General features: G+C 45.1%; 1 protein-coding gene across 1 annotated transcript; it reads left to right on the top strand.

Annotated features, from left to right (window-relative positions):
* Positions 1-360: 360 nt before the first annotated feature.
* RPS21 (ribosomal protein S21) lies at positions 361-3,938 on the top strand. The gene is made up of 6 exons (XM_053958281.1): positions 361-450; positions 1,185-1,272; positions 1,922-1,985; positions 2,917-2,988; positions 3,645-3,700; positions 3,881-3,938. The coding sequence occupies exons 2-6, from the start codon at positions 1,223-1,225 to the stop codon at positions 3,888-3,890; spliced, it is 252 nt and encodes an 83-aa protein (XP_053814256.1). The 5' UTR covers positions 361-450; positions 1,185-1,222; the 3' UTR covers positions 3,891-3,938.
* Positions 3,939-12,147: the final 8,209 nt, after the last annotated feature.

A 12,147-nucleotide genomic window follows, 5' to 3' on the forward strand; every position in this document is an offset into this window, starting at 1 on the left:
AGTACGGACGGAGGAGATCCCTCAGGCCCAGCTCCTCCAGAGTCCCTCCTCCTGAGAGAGATGCCCAGACCCCTCAGCACCGCTGGGGCCTCCACCGGGCCCTCTCCAGGAGCTCGGAACGCTCTGCTGCCTTTCCCCGAGGGGTGCTCTGGCCACAGCATCCCAGAGAGGGGTTCAGGATGGAAGGAAGGCACCTCTGGAGCCCACCCATTCCAACCGCCTGCCGAGGGCGGCTCCCCTGCAGCAGGAGCGCTCGGGATGTCCCCTGAGGGGCCGGCCCCGGTGCGCGGCCCCCGGCGCGGGGCTGGCCCTGCCGCGGCCCGCAGCCTGAGGGGCCAGGCCGGGCCCCGGGCCCGTGACGTCACGCGGCCCCGCAGGAAGCGCTCTCGGGGTTGTGACGCAATTCCGTGTCCGGCCCCGCCCCTTCCTTTCCGCCCGGCCGCGCGCGAGGTGGGAGCGATGGCGGCGGGGCCGGGAAAGGCGGCGGGGCCGTGGGAGCGATGGGGCCGCGGCAGCAGGAGCGATGGGAGCGGGGCCGGCGGAGCGATGGGGCCGTGGCAGCGGGAGCGATGGGGCCTTGGCAGCGGCAGCGATGGGGCCTTGGCAGCGGCAGCGATGGGGCCTTGGCAGCGGCAGCGATGGGGCAGCGGCAGCGATGGGGGCCGTGGCAGCGATGGGGGCAGCGGCAGCGATGGGGCCGTGGCAGTGGCAGCGATGGGGCCTTGGCAGTGGCAGCGATGGGGCCGTGGCAGCGATGGGGCCGTGGCAGCGATGGGGCCGTGGCAGCGGGGCCGGGAGCGGTTGCGGAGCCCCGGGAGCGATGCTGAGGCCGGGCCGGCGGGGACGGTTCTTCCCGCGAGGTTCGGCTGCGGGGCGCAGCCCGTGGGCCCGGCCGGGCTCCGGCATCACCTCACGGCTCTGGTCACTGTAGCCAGCGACGAGACACAAGGGAAAGGCTGGAGCTGAGTCGGGGAGGGCGAGGGTGGGTATGGGGAAAAGGTTCTTCCCCCGGAGGGTGCTGGGCTCCCCGGGGAATGGGCGCGGCCCCAGAGCTCCAGGAGCGTTTGACAGCGCTCCCAGGGATGCCCGGGGTGGGCTTGTTGCGGTGCCTGTGCAGGGCAGGATTTAGACTCGATGGTCCTTGTGGGTCCCTCCCAAATCGCGATATTCCGTGATTCCTGCAGGTGTTTCTGCTTAGCGCCTCAGCAGGGAGCAGGACGAGATGCAGAACGACGCGGGGGAGTTCGTGGACCTTTATGTCCCTCGGAAATGGTGAGCAGGGACCGAGGAGCCGGGCAGGGCCAGAGTGGCCCCAAAATACCCCAAAATCCATCCCAGAAACATCCCTAGAACCCTCACCTGTGCAGAGGGGCTGCTTGTAGCAATGAATACCTGTAGGGGGAGAAAAAATCAGTTTTGTGTCAGTTTAAAAAGTCACTAAAAATAAACCACTTGTATGAATTTTATTAGATTAAGTAAAATATGATTTAGAGCCTGTGATTCCTGAGCGTTTCCAACCTGAGTGTCTTTGACAGTTGTAGTGGCTCTCAGCAAAAAAGGCATAGAAACTAATCTTATTAATTATCTTGATGACTGTATTTTTGCATTTTGGAAAAGAAAATAACATCCTGTGTGTTTTGAAGGCCTGTATTGCCCTGTGCACTGTATGAAGGTGAACTGGGCACATAGAAACCAAAGTGAAGGGATAATTGGCTAATAAGTGTGATGCTACCATGTGAAAATTTCCTTTCAATGTACTTAAAACTGCATTTTAATTTTCTAAGTAATGAAAGCTTAAACTGTTACTGTCTGAATTTCTTGTGCAGTGTTAATTTGCCTGTAGAATTGGCTCTAGTAGCTTTCTTTGTCCTTGTCACTGCCTGTTTCCTTTTGTTTAAATCTGTCCTGCTTTATTCCTTAGCTCTGCTAGCAACCGAATCATTGGTGCTAAGGATCATGCTTCCATTCAGATAAACATTTCTGAGGTAAGTTTATCAACAGAATATGTGATGACAGAGCTGAACCTTTAAACTTTTGATAAAAGTTACAGAATTAAACAGTTCATGACGTATCTTCAGTAATTCAGTAAAGAAAGTCACAATGTTTATTTTCAGGAATTTCGTGGACACAATGTTCCTGTAGCCTATGAGCTACAGAGCTTGATTTGGTTCTTGAGTGGGAGACCACATTCCCCCATCTTCTAAAAATCTGAGTTTCCTCAGTTATCTCACCAAAAAAAGAGAAACCTTTAAAAACCACCCTGATTCTGATTTCCTGTAATTGTTAAGGCAAGTACTTTTTCTTGTTCACCATGTTTCATTCCTTCAGTGATCCCTATTCCTTGTTTTCAAAGGATCAGAGATTAGCAGAATGTGGAAATGAACCCACCTGGTATTACAGGGTTCACTACACTGTTAAAATCCATTATTTATATCTTTTAGTCTTTTTCCTGTTAAATTTCTCAGCAGCTTGAGAAAGTGAGACAATTTGTCTCTCAGCTTGGACATTTTCCTACCCGTGTAACAAGTCTGTCCCTTTCCCCCTTCAGTTCAATTTTCCATTATATGACCTTAGCTAAAAGAAACAAAAAAAGAGTATAGGCAGGAAAATCTACTTTACACAGAGCTTTTCCATTTGTTCAGAGCTCAAATATTTTTTCTGTTTTACCTACCATTTCTTGTCAATCTCTGTGATCCACTACATTTAATGGCTGCACTGTGTAGCTACAGATTTGCTGTGCAAAGATCATTGTAGTTGACTTTCTAACTCCAGTGTTTGCCTTGACATTTTGTGGCTTATTTTCTCAACACTGCAAGTACTTTTCTGCAGCTTTTAACTTGGGGTGCTTGGCAAGCATGATGTGAGAGTGGAACTTGGTAAGAGTCTGTGTGTGCAGCAGCTTTGCTGTGATTGCAGGTGGACAAGGTGACAGGCAGAGTCAATGGCCAGTTCAAGACTTACGCCATCTGCGGCCCCATCCGGAGAATGGTGAGTGCCTTCCTGACCTGCAGCATTACTGTGCTGCTGCTTCTGATCAGTACTCATTCATCAGCTGTGTGTTTGGCCCTGAAAACACTGTGTGAAGTGTGTTTTCACAGTGGTTTTTGGGGCAGAGTAAACACGTGAACAAATTGACGGAATCAAAGAAAGGTTTGGTTTGGAGGGACCTTAAAGATCATCTCATTCCAGGCTGGCCTTGCACACTGCCAGAGATCCAGGGGCAGCTACAGCTTCTCTGGGCACCCTGTCCCAGGGCCTTGGATTAACTTGGAATAATCAATTTCTTCTGGAGATATTTGTTAGTTTTTTTAAGTAAAGTATGCAAGTGATTTTCTTCTAAGAATGTATATCAAGGTACTAATTCTGGCTTTTACCTGTTGTTTATAATTACTGGAGATGATACCACCTTGACTTTAAAATGGTGTGAGGAGTTCATCACAAGTCCACTTATCCATAAATATACATTGTTCTTGCAAATGCATATTTTTAAGCAGTCAAAGCAATTCCTTACCCTTAAGGGTGACAAAAAAGCAACAGTTTATTTTGAAAACACTAATCTGCACTAACTGCTGCAGCTGGCTCTCTTCCACACGTGTCAGCAATTATTTGGACACTTGAGAATATTTCCCTTTCTCTTTTTACAGGGTGAATCAGATGACTCCATTTTGCGTCTGGCGAAAAATGATGGAATTGTTTCCAAGTACGTATGTTTATCTTATCCTCTAACTCCTGCAGGGGGAACTTCCATTCCCAAATCCAGCTTTTAGGATGACAATCTGTACATTGTATTTATAGGATGATTACACAGTTGGTCAAAGCTATTTACTTGAGCTGTTGAAGCAAACTAATTTGTAACAATGTTTATTTCATTTTCTTCTAGGAACTTTTAACTGAAGAAACTCCGGTATGGAACATGTGAAATAAACAGTTCAAAACTACATTGTGCTGTGTCTTATGTTCAAGGCATAAACACAAATGGGTTTATTATAGTTAGTCTTGAAAGACTTGGAAATGTGTCTTAAAAATATACAGATTCTCACTGTGAATTTTTAAAACAAATCAGCTTGTAAAGCAATGCCAGAGTCAAGGATTTCCACTTTGTTCTTGGCTTCACTGTCATTGTTCTTTTCCAGATTTAATAAATTTTGCATCTGTAATGGAACGCTTGCAATGTAGCAATCTAATTGAGCTTGTTGCTTTTTCACTGGAAAAACTAAGGGAATTCTTGTTAGGATTTAAGAAAGGGTCTGTCCTTTCTTCCAGGCGCTGGTTTTGTGTTGGTAGATTTTGTTTGCACACAGCAGGTTTATTTGTCACTTTATGATTATCACTTAAATATATGTCATATATGGGTTTGGGTTATAAAATAAGGTAATAGGGTGTGACTTGTATGGAAAATTTCCTGTGTCAGCTGCATTTTACCAGTTCCATAATGCCCACAACTGCACAGGGACTGTCCTGGTGGTGTATCCTGATCTGCACCTTCTCAGGCATTACTCAGAGGTGATATCCAGATTACACTTCCCTGCCTGTGGTCCTCTGGGTTAACATCTGCAGCTGTCCATCCTCAGATCTCTGCAGAGGCCCTTGTGGCAAGCACATTTCTCTCTCTCTCAGGATTTTTTATTGAGGTGCACAGAGAGAAAAGAAAGAGAAAACGATTTCTATTTCTGCTCCTTGTTTCGTGGAATGTGTTTGGAGGATTGTTTACCCAGAGTGAGCGCTTGGTTGGACCATGGTGGATTGTTTGGTCCTGACAGCCAGTTGGATCCACCTGTGTCTGGACTCTGGAGAACAGGGTCACGAGTTGTGAGTTAGATAGGATAGTTAGGGAAAGTAGCATGTAGTATTTAGTATCCTCTTTTATATAGCATATTGATGTGTTATAACATTATTATAATAAAAAAATCATTCAGCCTTCTGAAATGGGAGTTAGACATCATCATTCTTCCCACTGGGTTCGCCGACATCTACAACAGGCCCTCCCAGAGCTCTTGCCAGTGACAGAGGCTGTTTGGTGATGCTTTCCTGTTTATGCTGTCACCACTGAGAGGGGTCACCACGTGCTTCGTTTCTGACTTGTTTGCCAGTTACTGTGGCTGCATGTGCACGTGGGAAAGGAGGCTCAGGCCTCTCAGGACAGCCTGGAACAGGGATGCTGTTGCCTCTGGACTAAGGAGAATGGCTGAACTACCCACGTGTGGTATCTTTCTCCTTACCTGTATTTTTCTTCTCAGACACGACAAAGTGCAGCATATTTGTTTGGAAGGTCCTGTTTTGGCACCATGGACACCTACTGAATATTAGCAGAGCAAATCAGGCCATGTTAATGTGGAGTTACAGTGTGTGTTTAGGGTTTTTTTTTTAGTGATTTTATTAAGTTTTTTTTGCAAATAATGAATTAGGATTCAGAGTGTAAGCTACTGTATAGATACAATGAAGTCCATAACTAAACCTTTATTCCAGGAGCAATTGCAGCAGAGAAGTCAGAACTCAACAGGCTGAGAGCCCTTTTTAGCAGAGCCATAACCTGGAACATCTTTGGGTGCACAGTCTCCCTTCCCACTGATAACACTTGAATTTACTACTACTCTGAGCTGATAGAACTTTTAAAACATGAGCTCCTGGGTGTTGCAAGGGAGGAACTCAGCTAAAAAGGCCAAAAAATTGGTTCATGTTGAACTTAATACACAAAGCACGTGAGAGAAACCTTTTAAATACTAAAACAAGGGGGGAAGTTAATCCATACTTTATTTTTGAGCTATTTTCTTCTGACATCTAAGTTAACCATGAAAGATGTATTAAAAAAAAAGGGAGGGGAGGAGGGATGACAATGTTGTGATTCTCCTAGAAATAATTCATTTTTCCAGGAGATAAATCTGTGAAAACATTTTCTGGAAAGAATACAGTCTTCAAACCGGAGAGATTTCAGCTTGGCTTATGTCCAATCCTTATTACTTTCCTTTGTACACAGTTAGAGGAGATAAGTTTTAATTGGACTTGATTTTTTTTTCCTGACATATCTTAAATTAGCTGCTTCTGCCTTGGCATTAGGGTAGAACTTTAAATAAAACCCTTAACTGTTTGCTGCTGATAAATGCCTGGTTTACCAAAGAGTTTAAATATTGTTGACTTGTTCCTAATCCCCTGAGACTCTTCATCCATGTGGATTTCAGTGGAATTCCTCCATAAGGCAGAGCAAACTGACAGCTTAAAAGTTCAAGATGAACTTGAGGTCTCTCATATGTCTTTTTAAGCAGTACAACAGTATTAGTATACAGCTGACCCAAATTTACACTTCTGGTTTGAGTATTTAAGGATTATGTTGTAATTTAAAATGTTCTGTGTTTTGTAACACTGATTGTTGCCATTTGGTTTTCAGAATTTAAAAAATTGAAGCAAATTATTCTCTAATTAATTTCTTGTCAAAATATGAGATGTTAATGGTGCCATATGCTGAAACAGTTCAGTTGGGAATGGATTAGTGCTGTGCTAAAAGCTTCCTGAAGTTCACACCATCGTCACCAGCAAGACTGCATGTGAGTCCTACCAAAATTCCTGCAGAATCCTATCGAGGGAGGACATGTGTCCCTTTAAAAATCCACTTTCAGTTGCATTTTCTAGTATTGTGCTGTAAAATGTTCTTTGTTTTCCTGGAACAGGAATAGTTCAGATGTTTGAGGGCCAAGAAAGGGAATGAACTGTACTCTACTGTACAAGATGGACAGAGTTGCCCTTACATGGTTACAAGCCGTGAAATTCTTTGCTGTTACTTACGAGGTCTTGGCAGTGGCATCCTAAAGACATCTGATTTAACTGGGGCTATTTTAGTGTCTTCAGCCAAAATTCTGCTGCTCAGACGAGAGCCTGAAACTCCTGAAAACACCTGGGGGCTTGGTTGGAGCTTGTCAATATCTCATAATACTGATTTTTCTTTTTAAGCCTTGACATTCTTCTCATGAACTACACAGTGCTGAAAAGCTGCTTCGGAGGCCTCAGCTGTGAGCCTGTTGTGATCAGAGCCCGGGTTAGGAGGCCACTGCTGCTCCTGTCTGCGTGGGCACAGAGCTGCCAGCTCTGAGAACATCAGCCCTGCTCGAGGTGCCAAACAGGCACAGCCCTGCCAAAAGTGCTCCCCTGGCACTGCTCGTGGCTCTCTGCACACAGGAGACTGAGACTCGGGAGGAGTCAAAAAAGCCAAGAGTGTCCCTTTGCTCCATGTGTGTCCAGGCACCAAAAGAGTTTGTGGAGCAGAGCTGTCTCAGCAGTGCTCCCTGCAGAAGGAAACCTGGGACAACTCAGGGATGTTTATTTTCTCAAAGCACGTGCTGGTGCTGGAGGCTGCTGAAAGCCTTACCTAGAGCACTGAGATAATCTAGTTCCACTGGATTGGGCAGCAGTTTTGTTTTCCAGTTGGATGTTATGCAGAGCTGTCTATTCCCAGCTCCTGTTTTGTTCAATTGCTGTCACTCTGAGTAAAACACAGAGATAAATACACCTCTGCTGCAAATGTTACTTTGAGCAGGTTAAGGGAGGTTTTGATTTTAGTTAATTTATTTATGGCTGTTTGTGTTGAGGCATCCCTAGGGAGGCAGCTTCCCTGCATGTATGTTGGACTAATCAACCATAGAAAAAAAACAAAGAAAATTAATTAGGTTTTTTTTTTTTCCTGCTAGGAAGCACACTATTGTTTAACATCAGACAGGAGTTCTGCTTGGCTAAATCCTCAACAGAACTGCAGGTACTGAGATTTTAAGAATTAAGAACAATTGATAAGATCAACACGGGATTTATTTTTTAATAAATTATGATTAAAAAATATTATTTTAACATCTATTTTCAGATAGCTGATAATGAGCAAAACTACTGTTACCAGGCTGAACCAAGGGCATTTTGCAATGTACACACCTGAGTGTGTTAACAAATGAGCAAACTTAAAAATTTGTTAAACAGTCCTGTTCCATGGCTTGTTTCTACAGGACCAGGACCATGGAGAAGAGCAGGTGTGTGCCTGTTCTGCTGAGGATTGGCTGCTGTTTGCAGTCCTGGGCTGACCATGGCCAGCTGCCAGTGCCCACCCAGCTGCTCCCCTCTCCCCTTCCACAACAGGGCAGAAAACAGGGTGGAAAAACATGAAGTCACTTACCAATTACCATCATGAGCAAAACAGGAAAATCTTTTTATTGCTTGTTAAAACAGAACTGGATTGATAGCACGAGGATGAGGCTGCAGATCGTGGGAGCCCCAGAGCTATACATACACTATCTGTTCATTCAGGTGCTCTTCCAAGAGGGTGGAGGACAATCCTTGTGCAGGGAGCCAAGGCTTGTGGGGCATTGACTGGGGGTTCCTGCAGGGATGGAAGTGAGAGTCACACTTGCATTTTGGTGAGTTGTAAGCTGTGTGCTGGGACACAACACATCCATCAAAATTAAGGTGCTGCTTATTTGGCTTTAAACACAAAAATCTTTTTGCTATTTTTCATAGAGCACCAGAGCCCAGACAAGCACCTTGATCCATCCATCCATCAATACCAAAATACAATGCACTGGCGCCCTGATGTGAAGTCACTCAGCCTGTCTCCCTCTCATGACCTGCAGTGCTTGTCAGGTGAGTCAGGTTGAGCAAAAATGCTAAAATACCACGTGCTTTATTTCACAGAACAGCATTTTCATAAAGTGTTTAGCACAACTCTGTGTGGGTTGCTCATCAAGCTGGGAAATGTGATCTTTTGTGCTCCAGGCAAAATGTTTCAAATGTCTGAGGCTGAACAAAAATAGCACTTCAAAATAAATTGGGTAGTGCACAGGGGAGGTGGCAGAGATCATTACTTGCTGCTTGTCCCTGCTTCATTCAGTTCTTTCCCCTACAAGGGCTAGAAAGGCTGGGGGTTTAATTCTCCCTTTGACCAGTTTGAGGCTAAAAGAAAGGGATTTACACGCCTGATTTCTGCTGTGGCCAATGGAGCCATGCTCACAGCAAACTCCCTCTGCATTCCTGGGAAAATGGGGTCATTTGTGCTGGATCACTCAGCCAAGTGTGGATGTGTGACAGTACAGCCCCCAGGCCAGCTGTGCTGAGAAAATAACCTTAAAAAGTTGATGCTGCAGCTAAGTTCAGTGTCTGCTGATGGGTCACTTCTGTTCCTGTCTTGTGTCTGCTCTCAAGTGCCTGGAACCCCTACCCCAGGCTCCAGCACATGAGCTGGTAATCCCAAACTTTGAAGAGTTTCCAGGCAGGCTGACCAAAATCTGAGGATCTAAGACTGCCTGTACCCAAAAATAAGTAAATAAAAGGGAGCTAATCCCAGATGGTGCTGATTAAAACACGGACTACAAAGGGAGGTGGAGGAAGCAGCTTTCAGGCTGGGATGTATATTACCTGAGAGGGAGCTTGATCACTGTGCACAGAGCTCATCTGTCTGGGAGCTCAGCACACGGTGACACAGCACTGCCTTTGGAGAGCCTGCATCCTCCTGCAGAACATAACAGAGCCAAAGTCTGGGTCCTTCCATTGCATAGGGAATCAACATCTCAGCAGTCTTCTTTCTTCTGACCTTCTCCCAAATGCTGAACTTATCTAGGAAACAGGAGGCTTTGCAGGTGTGGGACAGGTGGAAGGTGCCTGCCAGTGACACTGTGGCCAGTGCTCAATTCTGATCTTGGCTGAATGGTTGATAACAGATCTGCTTTGGCCTTAAGGCCCCAGGTGTTGATCTTTTGTTTCCCAAAGTGTATTATTTGTCACCTATCTCTGTAGTTTTGGTTTTTCAAGCTTGTTTGAGACTGTCCTGACAGGAAGGTTAATCCTTGCCTCAGTTGAAACAGTGCTGGCTCGCTGCTGCAAGTCATAATTCCCTGAAAACTTTGAATATCCAGGAAAGTCTCATACATGTATCACAGCTTGCCATGTGGTTACGTAAAAATCTCAAACTATGGCATTTCATCAGACACCTTGTGGCTCATGCCTGCTCTGTTACTCAGCCTTCACTGCTTTCAGTGCCTATAAAAAGAAAAAAAAATTCTGTTTGTTTCTGCAGAGAAGGAAACTGTTCCTGGTGTGCATCCCAGGGATTCCATAAAACTGCAGCACTGGGACCAAGGCTCAGGAGACTCATTTCTGCTTCCAGCAGTGATGTTGGTTTTGAGCAAGACCTGTCAACTGCTACATCCTACACCAGAATTTACCCATCTCTCTAATGAATGTGATCTTAAAAAGTAGGAAGCTTTAAATCAATGTAAAGAGTGCTCAAAAAATATTCTCTAAATAACTTATACAAGGGGGTGACATAGTTATCTAAATAACTTATACAAGGAGGATAAACTTTAAAGATCTGCAGTGGGCTCAGTAGAGTTGAGCCAGAGGCAGGTGTACTAATTTACTATTTTAACCCCTGGATTTATCCTCTATCCTGTAGGAGAATTTTACACCACCAATTTTCTGGACATGCAAATAAAATAGTGCCATTTTTGTCTTTTTGAATCCAGGAACATTTATGGGGGTAGGACCCTTAGAGTGTTCTTTCTTCCTTTAGGGAGTGGGTAATGAGAGGGAGGGCCATATCAAAGCTGACTGCTGGAAAGAATTAACTCTGATTTACAATGCTCTGCAGCTTGAGATAATGCCTCTGGTATTTGGAGACTCTGAAATGCAAAATGCAGTGCTCATGGGGAGCCTGCTCTCAGTCACCCCTTGCTGGTATCAGTAGCTGGCACCCAGGAGTGCAAATCCCACCAAGGACTGGTCACTGTCAGCCCAGCCCAAGGCACAAAGCTGGAGCTGCTCCTGCTGCTCCTGCCCAGCCTAAAGACTTCCTGCATCTCTAAGGTCAGTGCAGCCTTTAGTGCAAATTCACAGGATACCATTAGCCTTAGATTCCCATCTTCATGAATTTGCAAGAGACAATGTGGACACTCTCCAGAAGTGCTCAGAGTTGGGAACAGAACAAACCAAGAGAAATTCCAGCAAAGGAGGCGGGGTCTGATTCCAGCCCCAGATAACAGTTCTTATCAGAAAAGCTCATAAATCCACCCAATTTAAACAGTGTCAGCAGCATCCCGTGCTGCTTTGTGTGTCCCCTCAAGGGATCTACAGCTTCTTGTTCCGATCAGCAATTTCCATTCTATCCTTCAGCTTCCCAGAAGCCACTACTTCCTGGAAAAGGTTTGTGGGACTGCTAATTCTGAATATCTGTGTGGCCTCAGGAGGAGCAGAACATGGGGCTGTTCTAATACACAGCCCAAATTACTGTTTGGCTGTCACTTGTGATTAAAGCAACAAATATTGGCAAAAACAGCACGCCAGAAGTAGGGAACTTGTTTAAGTGTTGGCTTTTGGGTCTGAGCTTCAAGTGTCTGGTGGAATATGAAGTCTTTGTTAAGACACAATGTCAGTGTCTCTCCTGGGAACTGTAAATAGACACCTGATAGCCCTGCCCTTTCTGAAGCACAAACACATGGATAACACCACCTTCTCTGGTCACTGTCACCCTCTGCTGCCATCCCTGCCACTGCAGATGAAGATTATTTGAGGACAAGGACACAAGACCACACCATGGTCTTGTCTCTTAATTCTAGTTTTACCTCAAGCATTAGTTTGGGGTTTTTTAGGTACTACATCCTAATACAAACAAGGCAGAAAATATACATTTACTGTTTGGAAAAAATCCCACAGCTTCTTCATGGGAAGGTGTGGATTTGGTGTTAAATAATGATGTGTAGATGTGAGAAAATGAGCATCCTGTCAAAAAGATTGTCCCAAGTAAAATATCAGGCTGACATTCATGTGCTCCAAGAGATTTCTCAACAACTCCTTCCTGATACATGAAAAATATATTAATATTTTTAGGGGTGTGCTGCAGCAATTGTGAAGAGTTAGGGGGAGTCATGACCTTGATATTATTCTAGCAACTCTATTAGGGGAAAATCTGTGGATTTATTTCAGTCACAGCAAACATTCTGGTAGTTTCCAATACACCAAAATGAGCAGAAGGGGATTTTGACTCCAGTGTTGTGACTTTTGAATGACCTTGTGGAACCAGGACCAGATGATGAAGTGACCTTATAAAATAGTCTTTTAGGAAAACACCATGTCATACACTGCTGGGACAAATTGTCCAGAACAGGATAATGGGAACAACTCTGATGC

This window comes from Vidua chalybeata, chromosome 17 (genome assembly GCF_026979565.1).
Source record: "Vidua chalybeata isolate OUT-0048 chromosome 17, bVidCha1 merged haplotype, whole genome shotgun sequence".
NCBI classification, from domain to species: domain Eukaryota; kingdom Metazoa; phylum Chordata; class Aves; order Passeriformes; family Viduidae; genus Vidua; species Vidua chalybeata.

Bases quoted from the DNA above. Each gene is read 5' to 3' on its own strand.
- RPS21 (XM_053958281.1), top strand. From the start codon at position 1,223: ATGCAGAACGACGCGGGGGAGTTCGTGGACCTTTATGTCCCTCGGAAA. The intron at 1,986-2,916 runs GTAAGTTTATCA...CTGTGATTGCAG, and splicing joins TTCAGATAAACATTTCTGAG to GTGGACAAGGTGACAGGCAG. The intron at 2,989-3,644 runs GTGAGTGCCTTC...CTCTTTTTACAG, and splicing joins GCGGCCCCATCCGGAGAATG to GGTGAATCAGATGACTCCAT.